The sequence below is a fragment of the Tenrec ecaudatus genome, chromosome 12 (assembly GCF_050624435.1).
Source record: "Tenrec ecaudatus isolate mTenEca1 chromosome 12, mTenEca1.hap1, whole genome shotgun sequence".
Lineage (NCBI taxonomy): Eukaryota > Metazoa > Chordata > Mammalia > Afrosoricida > Tenrecidae > Tenrec > Tenrec ecaudatus.
Window position 1 is genome coordinate 48,984,391 of NC_134541.1, and position 12,992 is coordinate 48,997,382.

Genomic DNA, 12,992 nt, shown 5'->3' on the forward strand with positions numbered 1-12,992 from the left:
CAGCCACATCTTCCTCCAGCTCCAGCAGCTGGTGGGTTTGAACTTTCTACAGCCAGGGCACCTTTAACCTCTCGGGCTCTCTAGGAAACCTTCCTCACCCTTTCCAAACAGCCCGCATCAAGGGCCATCAGAAACGCGCCTGCGCGGCGGTTCCCGGAAGTCGCCTTTGGAAACCGCAAGGCATCGATGGACTCTGTAATCGACTTCTCGTCTTACCGGCGCTCTCTTGTAATGCCTGGCGGCGTCACTTCCGGTGCCTGCCTCTGTTTCCGGCTCTGGGCGCTAACGGGAGAAGGCGTCAGGTGGGTCGGAGCCTTTCTTAGCTGGTTGTTTCGGTTCTCTGCGCTGCTTTTCGCGTCTCTACTCGACTCTCGCTTGTCGGAGCCGGGAGCGATTGATGCGCGGCGGTGGACTGGGCGCACTGACCAGGGGACGGGCACGGAGGGGCTGACTCCACAAGGCCTGGGACCGCGGGAGGCTGGTCCCGTGTGGGACCGCATGCATTCTTTTCCGGACAGGGCTTGGAGCCTGTGTGCTTGTGTCCGGAGTGCTCCCTGGAAAGACCTCAGATTCGCGCCCGCCAGATGCCCGCCACCCCCACCCTAAAGCATCCTCGTGACGCAGTGGTCAAAAGTTCGGCTGCTGTAAACCAAACGGTGGACGAACCTGCCTCGCTCTAGTCACAGAAAGACGAGAGCGGAGGACACCCTACGGAGTCTTTCTGCTCTGTTGTAGATGGTCGCTGTAACTCTGAATCGACTCCGTGCACGCTCTGGCAACAATGTCGCCAAGCATCTCCGGGTGTTTGTTAGGAGCCCTCAGCTGGTTCCGACTCATAGCGACCTATGTGCAGCAAAACGAAGCGCTGCCCAGCCCTGCAGCCTCCGCACAATTGTGCTTGAGCTCATTGCTGTAGCCGCTATGTCAGCCCATCTTTTTAAGGCTCTTGCCCGTTTTCATTGACCCTCTACTTTATGAAGAATAATGCCCTCCTCCAGGTGTAGTCCCACCTGACTCGCCCCAAGTGCGACGTCTTGCCAACCTCACTTATAAGAACCATTCTGACCGTACTTCTTCCGAGACCAGATTGCTTCTTTTGGTGGCCTATGATAATTTCAGTATTCTTCACCAACACCATAGTTCAAATGCATCCGTTCTTGGGCCTTCCATATATATTCAGGCCAGCTTCCACAAGCATATGCGGAACTTGAAAGCAACCCGGGCTTGGGCCAGGTATACCTTAAGCCTCAAAGTGACATCTTTCGTCTTGAATGCTTAAACCACGAGTATCAATTGTATCCAAGTAAAATTAAACCGCTTTCTCTATCAGATGATGTTTATTGGTTCTGTTGGGCAGAATTTCCTTTTGTTTGCATTCATTTGTAATCCATACCGAAGGCTGTACTCTTTGATTTTGAGGTCTTCACTTTCAGCAAGCAAGGTAGGGGTATCTAATCCAGATGCGGATTTGTACTTCTGTAGTCTAGTTTCTTGAATAATTTGTTCAGCATACAGTCTGCACATTTTCATGGGAGCAGATAGCCTCTCCCTTCGCCCAAGGAGCAGCTGGTCGACTTGAAGAGCAGACCTTTCCATCAGCCCAGTGCTTAACCTGCTGTACATCAGGAATCTTTTCATTATCCTAAGTACATTGAATAAAATAATGCTTCGAAAGTCTGCTAAATAACTGGCATTTGACGAATGTTTTGAGCCTGACATCTCTTGCTTTAAAAGGAAAGCAAATATTGGATGACTTTTAAAGACAAGACTCCTGCCAGGTTGATCCAATGAGAGCTGGAAACCCTCGTGCTATGTCCTGTGCCACCGTGAACTATGAGGCAGTTCTCCTTGTTAACAGAATATGTGTTTACCCTTTAGGTTGTCTGGAAGTACACCCGAAAACATGGATATCAGACCAAACCATACAATTTATATCAACAATATGAACGACAAAATTAAAAAGGAAGGTATGTGTTTCAAAAATAATAATGGTTCAGTTAAAATGTGTTTTCAACCAGAATTGCCCCCATACTTCACCAGTCATCTTCCTTAGTTCCTGAACTAATGGTTACCCTCTCTGCATCAGGATTTTAAGCTTTCTAAAAGAAAAATAGGTAGAGACTGACAATGGCCTGTTTGTTTTCCCTCATACAGACTTAGTTGTTTGAAATTACATAGCCAACAGAAATAGTTTGTGTCTTTATTGAAACATGTAACTCTATATCAGTAGTTAGGAGACATTCAGATGGCATAGTTTTATGAACTTTCTTTAATTATTTCATTCACAGATAACTTGTTTCTTCTCTGATTTTGCACAGAATTGAAGAGGTCCTTATATGCTCTGTTTTCTCAGTTTGGCCATGTGGTAGATATTGTGGCTTTAAAGACTATGAAGATGAGGGGACAGGCCTTTGTTATATTTAAAGAACTGGGTTCATCCACAAATGCCTTGAGACAGCTACAAGGATTTCCATTTTATGGGAAACCAATGGTAAGTCCTTCCTCCCCCCCCCCCCATTTTACCTTTAATCACTATATGGTGTGGCAGATTTGTAAACATACATTTGAAACTTTGACTACTGCTTTCTTCTTTTCCTTCTCTATGTTGGAGGTTTACTTCCTAACCAAGGTAAACCTTCAACTTGAAGTGAACTTAGTTGAATAAGAGATCTAAATATGAATTTCGATTCCTTATGAACCACGGGAAGTTGGTGTCCTCCATTTCAGAGCTGTGTGAGGGCCTGCTCTCCCGGTAGTTTGTGAAATGCAGAAGTAAACAAGACAAAAATGCTTGTATCCTTGTGGAGGAATTGAGCAAAGAAGCAAACATGCAAAGAAGAAGATGAGGCCAGCATTTTCTGAATGTTATGTGTTAAATATTCTCGTCATTTACTTACATTAAACATCTGAACTACTATACTAGTCCTCTTACCTATGAGAATAGTGGAGCAGAAAGGAACCTGCTTTGTTGTTGGGAGCGATGGGAGGCTAACCCCAGTAACATGGTAGAATGTGGTTTTCAACTGCTGCTTTATGTTACCTGGATCCAACTCAGGTGTGCTGAGCCCTGTCGAAGCGATGTTGGGTTAATTTTTGTAAGTGCTCAGGAAAAAAAAAACAACAACATACAGGGTGATGTGATAAAAATGATTGGTTGCTTTTCATTTTATTTTGAATTTTTATTTTTTTAATTTTTCATCTACAATTTTCATTTTTAAAATCAGTTTGGGCTAAAAAAAAAAAAGATTGGTTGGTATAGGGAGGATTACTTCTTAGAAACACTTGTCAGGAAGGGACCTTGAAGAGGCAAGACTTTTAAGCTGACACTTGAAGAATGAAGAGGAACCAAAGGCAGAGAGAAAAGTGATTGCAAAGGTCCCTGAAAGAAATAGAGTTTAGTGTTCTGAGAAACTGAACAAGGATCAGCATTGCTTGATCATTGATAACAAGGTGGTTAGGGGATTGTACCTGATGAGGTTGTCGAGGCTGCTTTGAAGGTATGGATAGAAATACGTGGGTAGAACTTAATTCAGTTCTCAATTATTATAGTTCATATGGGCAAAAAAAACAACAAAACATACATTGGGATTTGGTGTTGCCTTAGAATTGATTTCGACTATAGCTATTCTGTAGGGCAGAGTAGAACTGCTCCATAGAGTTTCCTAGGCTGTAATCTTTATGGGAACCTATCACCAGGTCTTGTCTCCCATGAACAAAATGCAGAATTAAAATATAAAGCCAGACTGACTGGACCAATTGAAGAATAGGACATCCTGCTTGTTAAGGTAGAGGGGCCAGTGAAAAAGAGGAAGACCTTCAGTGAGATGAACTGACAGACACAGTGGGCTCAAGCATAGGGGTGATTGTGAGGACGGTGCAGGACTGGACAATGTTGCGTCTGTTGCGCATAGAGTTGCTCTGGGTAGACTGGCTTGCCGGCTCCTCACAACCCCAGCGAGGAAACATTTGCAAGGAAACTTGAAGATTGTAAGTAGGTCTACCATAGAAGACAGAATAGAAGACTCAAAAGAAAAACATTTGAATCTCTTGAGTCCAGCTATGTGACAATGCTTTATTCAGGTTAGGGACTTGCACGTCAGAGTTCCTCACGTGCCAGTGGGACCATCTCCTGAGCACGTGTTTGAAATGCAGAACGTCAGCCTCTCCTAGACTTGCATCGGAATGCACTTTTACAATATGTTCCCATATTTCAAATACAGTTTATGAGCTATCCCATAGCCATGTTTTCAACACATTTCTGCTGTCTCTCAGGTGCTTATTATTTTTGCAGCTGTGGCATATATTGTTACATCATAACTAATAGACTTGTTATACATCCTTTTGTTTTTTTAAAAAAAATTTATGATGTAAAATGGTGTCATCACTTAAAAATTTTGAATTTGATCCAAAAGAAAATCTTTCGTACTTTAACAAGTGTGGTAATACATTCCACATGACACTGCACAACAATTCACACTTCTAGACACTTCCATTGAGAGTTTCTGCTAGAGTAAACACTTGCAACAATTTTCTCCATACTTTTATGGAAAAAGGAGGTAGTACAGGTGCTTTAAAGTCTATTTTTCTCATGTGGAAATGTATGGTTCTTTTTAAAATTTTTTTTTAATTTTAATAAATCATTTTATTGGGACTCACAACTCTTTTTTTTCAGATTGAAGGATTCTTTTTTTTGTTTTAACATTTTCTTAGGGGCTCATACAACTCTTATCACAATCCATACATGTACATACATCAATTGTATAAAGCACATCTGTACATTCTTTGCCCTCATCATTCTCAAAGCATTTGCTCTCCACTTAAGCCCTTTGCATCAAGTCCTCTTTTTTTCCCCTCCCTACCCGCTCCTCCCTCCCTCCTGCTCCCTTGATAATTTATAAATTGTTATTTTGTCATATCTTGCGTATGGTTCTTAACAACACATTTAAACTGGAATTTTGTCGAAGTTGGGAATCCTGCTGCAGTGAGCACTCCGTCCACTATGACGTAGCAAACTGATGCCTCACGATTTATTTTTATATGACACTCAGTAAAATTTCGCAGATATAAACACATCTTGGGAGTGTGTTTAAAATTAGCTCACAATGTATTTGTGTACTGAAATTTGAAATATTAATGACAAGAATAACCAGTCTTCAGCATAATGAAAAGTAACCTGTTTTTAAAAAAATTCAAACAGCGAATCCAGTATGCAAAAACAGATTCTGATATAATATCTAAAATGCGTGGCACTTTTGCTGACAAAGAAAAGAAAAAAGAAAAGAAAAAAGCCAAAACTGTGGAACAGACAGCAACAGCCACAAACAAAAAACTTGGCCAGGTAAGATGAAAGAAACTACTTTTTTTGAGGTTATAAATTTGTTGGGATTGTCTTCCATGAGCAGTGATCTTTGTATATGCATGCATGTTTAATGGATAGATTTTTAGGGTGCTAGTTTGGTTTTAAAATGTTAGTGTTTATATTTAAGTAGCAAATTTACATACCTACTTTTACATATGCAGATTTACTTTAAACCTGGCTTATTTTAATTAGTATTCATTTAATTCCATTTGTCTCTAAAATGCGTTAATATTTTCTGGCCTTACTTACATGTTTTTTTGCCTATAAAATAATACTGTAGATACTGTATTTAGTTATGAGTACTGTGCTCAAATACTGATTATGCGTTGGGCTGCTAACCACAAGGTCAGCTGTTCAAAACCGTTGTTCCTCAGGAGAAAGACAGACTGTCTACTCCCTTAAAGGGGTATAGTCTCAAGCTACCAGGGGCATGTGTCCGATAGGGTCCTTGAGGGCAGTAAGTTTGAATTTTTGACTCTGCTCAAATATATTTTTCTTTGAATAATCTAAGACTGTCAGATCACATGTAAAGAAATAGATAAAAATTATCATTTTAAAATTTTCTACTTCTGAGGGGAAACAGATACTCCTGGATTTAAAGGAATTATATATCAACTTCACTAAATATAATGTTTGACTTCTGTCCAATTTTTTTTTTCCAAAAGAGGAAAATGGTTGTTGGGTTTTCATTGTATTTCTCTATAAATGTTGAGGTTAAATTTTATATGTACTTTGTAAAATTTAAGATTAGTCCTTTAAAAAAATAACTTGCCAGTTTCCCATGAACATGTAAGTCAGAAAAAAGGTATACATTTTTAAAGTCAATTGGAATAAGAAATCTGTCTAAATGAATTTATTCAGTAAATACAGGTAAGTGTTGCTTTTATAATAGAGGTTGGAGATTTTAACTGTTTACCTATGTTGTTGTTTGTTTGTTTTTAACTTAGGGACTACCAAATTCAGCTAATGCTCAAGGAAATTCAACTGCAAGTCCTCAGGTAATACTATTTTCCATGCAGTACATTGTTTAAAATACACCTGAAGACTAAATTATTAATGACCATCTCTAAAGACAGAAAATAATTCCATCAACAGGGTGTACAGCATATTAAAATATAGAGAGCATTTTCAGGTAGAAACACATTGCCAAAAATCTCCTTTCTAAAAAAAAAGAATAATGATGAATCTATGAAACATCTAAAAAAAACACCCAAATCTCCTTTCTTTGTGAGTGAAGATAAAATCTGGCTTTATTCTTTGCTTTCTGGAATGAATATATGACATTTTAAACGCTCTGAGGGCGGAGTACAGACATGTTGGTTTTCCCCTTAGTGCATCTAGAATCAGTCCCAGAGCATTGTATACGCACCTTCCCCATTACATCACAGTCCTCTTTGTTCGTTCGTCTCCCAATAGAGAGGTTTCAGAAACTTCTTACCAATCTCGCCCTTAAACTCTTCAAGTAAAACGTCTCAAGTATTTGTTCATGGTTTTAATACTTGCATGGAGGGCTGTTGTCAGCAAGATCATTAAATCCAGAGCATTTTTTGTACTGTTAAGATTTGTGTCCTCTGATTGTGAATTATTTGTACTGTCTTGGATTATCTATTTATTTTATTCACACTCATTAATCAACAGTCCAGATCACAGAAGGTAAGACTTTATTCTCTAAGGTCACAGAGTGTTCACTGACTGTCACAGTTGAGCTTTTTATTGCAGGGTTGCTCTTCTCTATCCTGGACCCCCCCTCCCATTCATTAGTTAGACGTTCTTGATAACTGCAAAGGGAGGCATCATCGAATAGTTAATATATAAAAGCAATTTTTGTTTCTACATCTATGTAACTAGATGCTGTGAACACATCATTTGCTTGCCCCCCACAAAAAAAATTACCAAATAGTGGTTCTCAGAAATAATTGCATGTGTTCTCAAATCCTGGGAAGACAGTAAACAGCCGTGCATGGTAATGGGGTATCTGTGTGTTAACACCAGAGTCAGCAGTAATAAAGGGGTGGCATTGTTGCCTTCTCCTGTTAAGTTTGATATTTTGATTACTTGTCCTCCAGATTACATAATCCTTAATTATGACTGACTCCCATATGTTCCAAATATAAATATTTAATTGCTAATACGGTTTTTTCCTGTAATAAATTTGCATTATATGACTTGAATGTCTTAATTTGTTACTCTTAGGCTTATATTTACTTCCCTGGGGTCCTTGTTTTTCAGAATTAGCTTTAGATGTCATAAAATTTTATAAGCCTTTTGCAAACTGGAATGTCACTCTGAAGTTTTGATTTTAATTAGCAACCAAATGGTTTATGATAATCTTTGTACTTATAAGCTGTTTTTTTTTTTAATTTCTACTAGGTCCCTGATTACCCTCCAAACTATATTTTATTCCTTAATAATTTACCGGAAGAGACTAATGAGATGATGTTGTCCATGCTGTTTAATCAGTAAGTGTTTTTCTTAAGCAAGACCCTAGATGAAAAACAAGACTAGACGAGACAAACAGCGCTTCCCTGGGCTGCATTCAGTCGTGCATCGTACACAGTAGTTCCTGGGCTGCATTCAGTCGTGCATCGTACACAGTAGTTCCTGGGCTGCATTCAGTCGTGCATCGTACACAGTAGTTCCTGGGCTGCATTCAGTCGTGCATCGTACACAGTAGTTCCTGGGCTGCATTCAGTCGTGCATCGTACACAGTAGTTCCTCCTGGCAGAACTATTGATTGGTCTGGAATTAATCATGATTTAAAGCCACTCTAAAAGAGTTAGCAAGGAAAAGGCTACATTTCCTTTAATTGGATTCTTTGTAGAATATTATACTTCCACTAGATTAGTGTCAGAAAGTTGTTTAATAAGTACAAAGCAGATATTTATGTATTGGGTGACATCTGTCGATCTATATGTATATCTATACATATGTCCTTTTTCTTGTTTACAGGTTTCCTGGTTTTAAGGAAGTCAGGTTGGTACCTGGAAGGCATGATATTGCTTTTGTTGAATTTGAAAATGATGGACAGGCTGGAGCTGCGAGGGATGCTTTACAAGGGTTTAAGATCACGCCGTCGCATGCCATGAAGATCACCTACGCCAAGAAGTGATATCAGAAGGACTGGTCTTCTTTAAAGGATGGGACTTATTATTTATAACGTTTGTTTTGATAACTTTCAATTGGGCCATCATTTTTATTATTGGAATCAGAAGGGATAGTGAAATTAAAACTTTTGTTAGCCTTAGCTGTGAAATATGAAGGTCTTTTGTACAATAAACATTTTGTATTTTCCAAATATGTTTTGCTTTATTAGCCCTTACCCTATCATTAAATCTTTTTTTGGTCTAGAACCCAGCTTAAGGCATAGGATGGTTTTCTGATTTTTTGTGTGACTGATGTAATTTATTTTGATGCAGCTAATGCTGTGGCATTAGCATCGAATCATGTTACAGAGTATTAGATTATATCTACCTTACAGAAGCTGGTCAGTGGCTAGATGATCATCCTGGATGTTAGAACCAAATGAGACCCTGCCAAGGTCTAAAATTGACCTTTTTACCCCTAGAGAAATGAAATGCATTCTACTAGTATTAATAGTCCATTGGTCTTTATGTTCAGTGCTCAATTGAACAAGATCCTTTATGATTAATGATATTAACATGTTTAGAAAACAGAAGGAAAGAAAATGTTTTCTTCAAACTTCAAATTTTGTGACTGACTTTATTCACACTTGCTTATTTTCTCTTGAAACAGACTGTGCATAAGGATTGTCTCTTTACTGTTTAATCTCTTTATCAGAAGATGTCCAGGAAAGATTTTTAGTTACAATAAATATATTTTTTATCTTTTTAAAGACAAATAGCCTGACTTTCAAAGGGCTGCCAGTGTGTTTTGCTACCTCTTATTCTTACACATTTGGTGTTTAAATATTTCTGAAGTTCATTTTCCTTATCATTTGATTTATGTTAGACTTGGAGTTAATGTCCCCTGCTAGTGGAAATGATTAAATCTTTAGAATTAGACTTTTTTTCAACTAAAACAGATAGTTTTAAGTGAATGCTACTGACATATTTTTTATATACCTGTTTTAGTAAAGCTGAACTTTTCCTTATCACTTAGAACTTTTATTACCTAATTGTGGAAAGACCACTTTTGGATTCATTATCACATCACTTTTATGCATTCATAAAGAACAGAAAGACAGTCATTGTCTATTCCTAAGACTGCCACATTCAGATTCTGATTCTTCGGAACAACTTTAACTCAGTAACAGTAGAGTACTAGAAAAACAATCATTCTCTTGGGTGTTGCAGTAGTGCCACCTGTTATTAAAATTAAGCAATTCTCTATTTTTGTTCTCACCTGATTTCAGACCAGAAAAAGTGTCACAGATCTCAGGATGAGCTCACTGTCCCCACACCTAATGGCACCGTAGTAGAGGAAGTAAGCGACCACATGGCTGGAGTGGAGTGAAAATGAGGGCAGGAAAGAGGAATTGGAGGATTGTGTATAGATTTCATTGAGCTATGTTAGCATCATACAGTTAGGTAGTGCGGTCATATCAAGGGTTGTGCAATCATTGCTGCAGTCAACTTTGGAACCTTTTCTTCCTGTGTCGATTGATGTTGACTCCCCATTTCCCCCGCTCTTCCCCTCCCACGCCCCCAGACAGTCGTCAGTCCAACTACTGGTTTCTTAGTCCACCCATACTGGCTTCTCTGTACAAATAAACCTACAAAACAAGGGTAAAGAAGTACCAAGTATCAATGATCATGTAAAACCCCAGTCTAAGAGCAAAGAATATTAAAAACATTCACATTAAAAAAAAACAAAAAACTTTGTGAATCTCCGGAGGGTGATCAAATTGAAAGATAGGACATCTCCCCTAAGTACAGCTCCGAAAGTCCACTTTACACTCTTTTTGTCTGATGTTAGGACTGTTCTTTCTCAGCCTGTGTGGGCATTGCAGATGTCATCAGAGACGCAATCCACACAGACCCTGCAATAAACTGGGTTACCGTCACCTGTAGCTTTACAAAGCAGGTGTTTAGAATTCAGAAGTGCATTTGCCCCTCCAACACGGATACAATTCCTCCTCTTGATTTGAGCTCCCAGTAAAGTTCATTAACTAGGATTATTTGTTAATTTGAAGTGACTAGAACACTGCTATATGATGGGAATTGGTTCCCCCACCCCTCAAGATCATTTTCTAACAAGGAGCCCTAGTGGCAGTGGTTACAAGTGGGCTGCTAACCATAAGGTCAGCAGTTCAAAACCACCAGTTGCTCCTCAGGAAAAAGACAAGGCTTTCTACTCCTTTAAAGAGTTACCGTCTCAAACCCACAGGGCAGTTTAACTGCACCTCAAGGGTTTGTTAAGTTGGCATCGACTGGTAGTGAATGAGAACAAAAGGGGATGGGCCATCGGAGCTAGACAGGCCTGGCGCCTCATTGCTTGGGGACCAGATTAGAAAACGACTTGGTTTGGGAACTGGAGCTTGTCTTTGTTGCTGTTTTTTATTCTTATAGTCATGGACTCAGACAGGATTAGGTTCTTCTGTGATGAGGTATTTTCGTGGTTTCGTCATCATTTCTTAGGTATGTATAGTATACCATTGCGCATCTCTACACCATAGTTCCATTAATGTCCTTCAACCAATGGGCATATGGGCTGCTTTCAGCTGCTTGTTACTGGGAACTGTGCGGCTGTGAACATGGGAAGCAGATGTGTTTGTTTTCTTTTTCTTACTTGGGGATATGTGCCCAGCTAAGGTATTGCTGGATTGTGTGGTCTTTCTATTCGCAGTTGTTTCAGGGAGCATCATATTGTTTTCCAAAATGGTTGTATAAATTTACAATCCCACCGGTGACGTATGAAACCTCTACTTTCTCCACAGGGCCTAGCATTTGTTCTTTGTTTTGTTGTGTTAGGCTATTGTTGCAGGTGTGATGTGATGCCATTGTTTTGATTTGCGTCTCCCAAATGGCTAGTGATCTTGAGCATTTTTTCATGTACTCATTAGCCATTTGATCCATCATCTTGGATTTTCTGTTCATGTCCTTTGCTCGCCTTTTAATTGGATTATTTGTTTTCTTGTAAAATTCTCTGTTTTATGAATTAGTGCCTTGTCTGTTGTGCTCTTGTAAAATTTTTCCCTATCTGTGGTTTCTCGTTTTACTCTTGATGAAATCTTTAATGTGTATGTCTTATTTTTAATGGCTCAGGCATCTATGTCTTCCACTGTGCCTGCTTCCTTGATTTTGCTTGATAGTTCGTGTAGGCCCTACAACAGGGCCCTTAATTTCCTTGTTAATGACCCTGCTAGCCTAGGGCTTACATTTAGGTCTCTAACCTAGCTTGAGGTCCTTTTCCAGGGCGCTGCGAGGCCTGTTGTATTTTTCTGTGGATGTAAATCCAGTTTTCCCAGCACTAGGGGCTCTTGTCCTACTTAGTGCTTTTTGGTCCTTCTGGGTTTTCTCTTCAGTTCCACTGGACTATGTATCTGTCATTATACAGGCTATTTTGACTTCTTTGTTTGTGGAATAGGCTTTGAATAGGTGGGTGGAGCAAGGTCTTTTACTTTGTTCTTGCTTTGAAATGTTCTTTGACTCTGGGGAACAAAGAGCCTGAAGGGATGAAAGTAGGTTGTTGTTGTAGCTGGACAGTCCTCTTAAGGAAAAAGCAAGTGCCTTGTAACGGACAGATTCCCAGCACAAACTTCATGGGGTTCTTTTTCACCATTGCAGTTTTCAGTGTTCCTAACGCTGCTTCAAAATCATCCCCATGATGACTCGCTGTCCTTTGAAAAGTATCAAGAGTAAAAAATCACTTAGCAAGTTGATTCCAACTCATAGTAACAACACAATTGAGTAGGACTGCTTCTGAGGGTTTCTGAGAGTTTAAATCTTTACAGGAGCGAAAAGCCTCATCTTCATCTTGCATAGCAGTGAGTGGATTCAATCCACTGATCTTTTGTAACCAATATGTAACCCACCAGGCCATCAGGGCTACTGCTATCAAGATTATCTCTCGAGGATACCATGAAACTGGTTATAATAGTTGACCTCTTTGCCTTGAATTCAACAGGTCTACCAGATTCCCTTAGAAACCACTGTATTGGTTGGACCTTGTCCCTGGTTCATACTAGTAAATATAAGCTGCATCCCCAGTTACCATTAATTCCATAACATCATCCTTGTTAACTTTGATCTTGCTTAAAAGACTGGTGGAATGATTAGTTCTTTGAGCTAGCTGATCTCAAAATGATTTGGACACATCAAACCTAAAACTGGCTGAGGCCAAGCTGTTCAGTTAAAATTGAAAATGTGATCTATCAGATAGGGAAAGAGGACAGGAAAGCTGTATCTTAAGTGGTTTTTTTTTTTTTTTAGAAAGATCTGTAGGTTAAATAAGGGTCTTTGGTTCCACCAAGCCTAAAGTTCATGGCCATACATATATAAATGGGATTACAATAAAGGTGCTGATAAAAGAAAATGAACGAGAATGTTTTAAAAGGTTTGTTTAGTTATTTTAATGTATTGACTAAATAATTTTTCTCCCACCCAGTGTTGTAAACATCTTAAATGTATGATGGAAACAAATATTGGGTATTATGAAAGTCAGTGTGTACCTT

General features: G+C 39.2%; 1 protein-coding gene across 1 annotated transcript; it reads left to right on the forward strand.

Moving 5' to 3' along the window:
- The first annotated feature begins 227 nt into the window (after positions 1–227).
- On the forward strand, positions 228–8,654 carry SNRPB2 (small nuclear ribonucleoprotein polypeptide B2). Its single transcript, XM_075564016.1, has 7 exons — positions 228–302; positions 1,879–1,967; positions 2,319–2,491; positions 5,198–5,338; positions 6,307–6,357; positions 7,730–7,818; positions 8,309–8,654. Exons 1-7 carry the CDS (start codon positions 232–234, stop codon positions 8,466–8,468), a joined length of 774 nt encoding a protein of 257 aa, XP_075420131.1. The 5' UTR covers positions 228–231; the 3' UTR covers positions 8,469–8,654.
- The last annotated feature ends 4,338 nt before the right edge of the window (positions 8,655–12,992 follow it).

Coding starts and splice junctions, on each gene's coding strand:
- SNRPB2 (XM_075564016.1), top strand. CDS start 232: ATGCCTGGCGGCGTCACTTCCGGTGCCTGCCTCTGTTTCCGGCTCTGG. Junction 1,968..2,318: donor CGACAAAATTAAAAAGGAAG/GTATGTGTTTCA, acceptor GATTTTGCACAG/AATTGAAGAGGTCCTTATAT. Junction 2,492..5,197: donor CATTTTATGGGAAACCAATG/GTAAGTCCTTCC, acceptor AAATTCAAACAG/CGAATCCAGTATGCAAAAAC.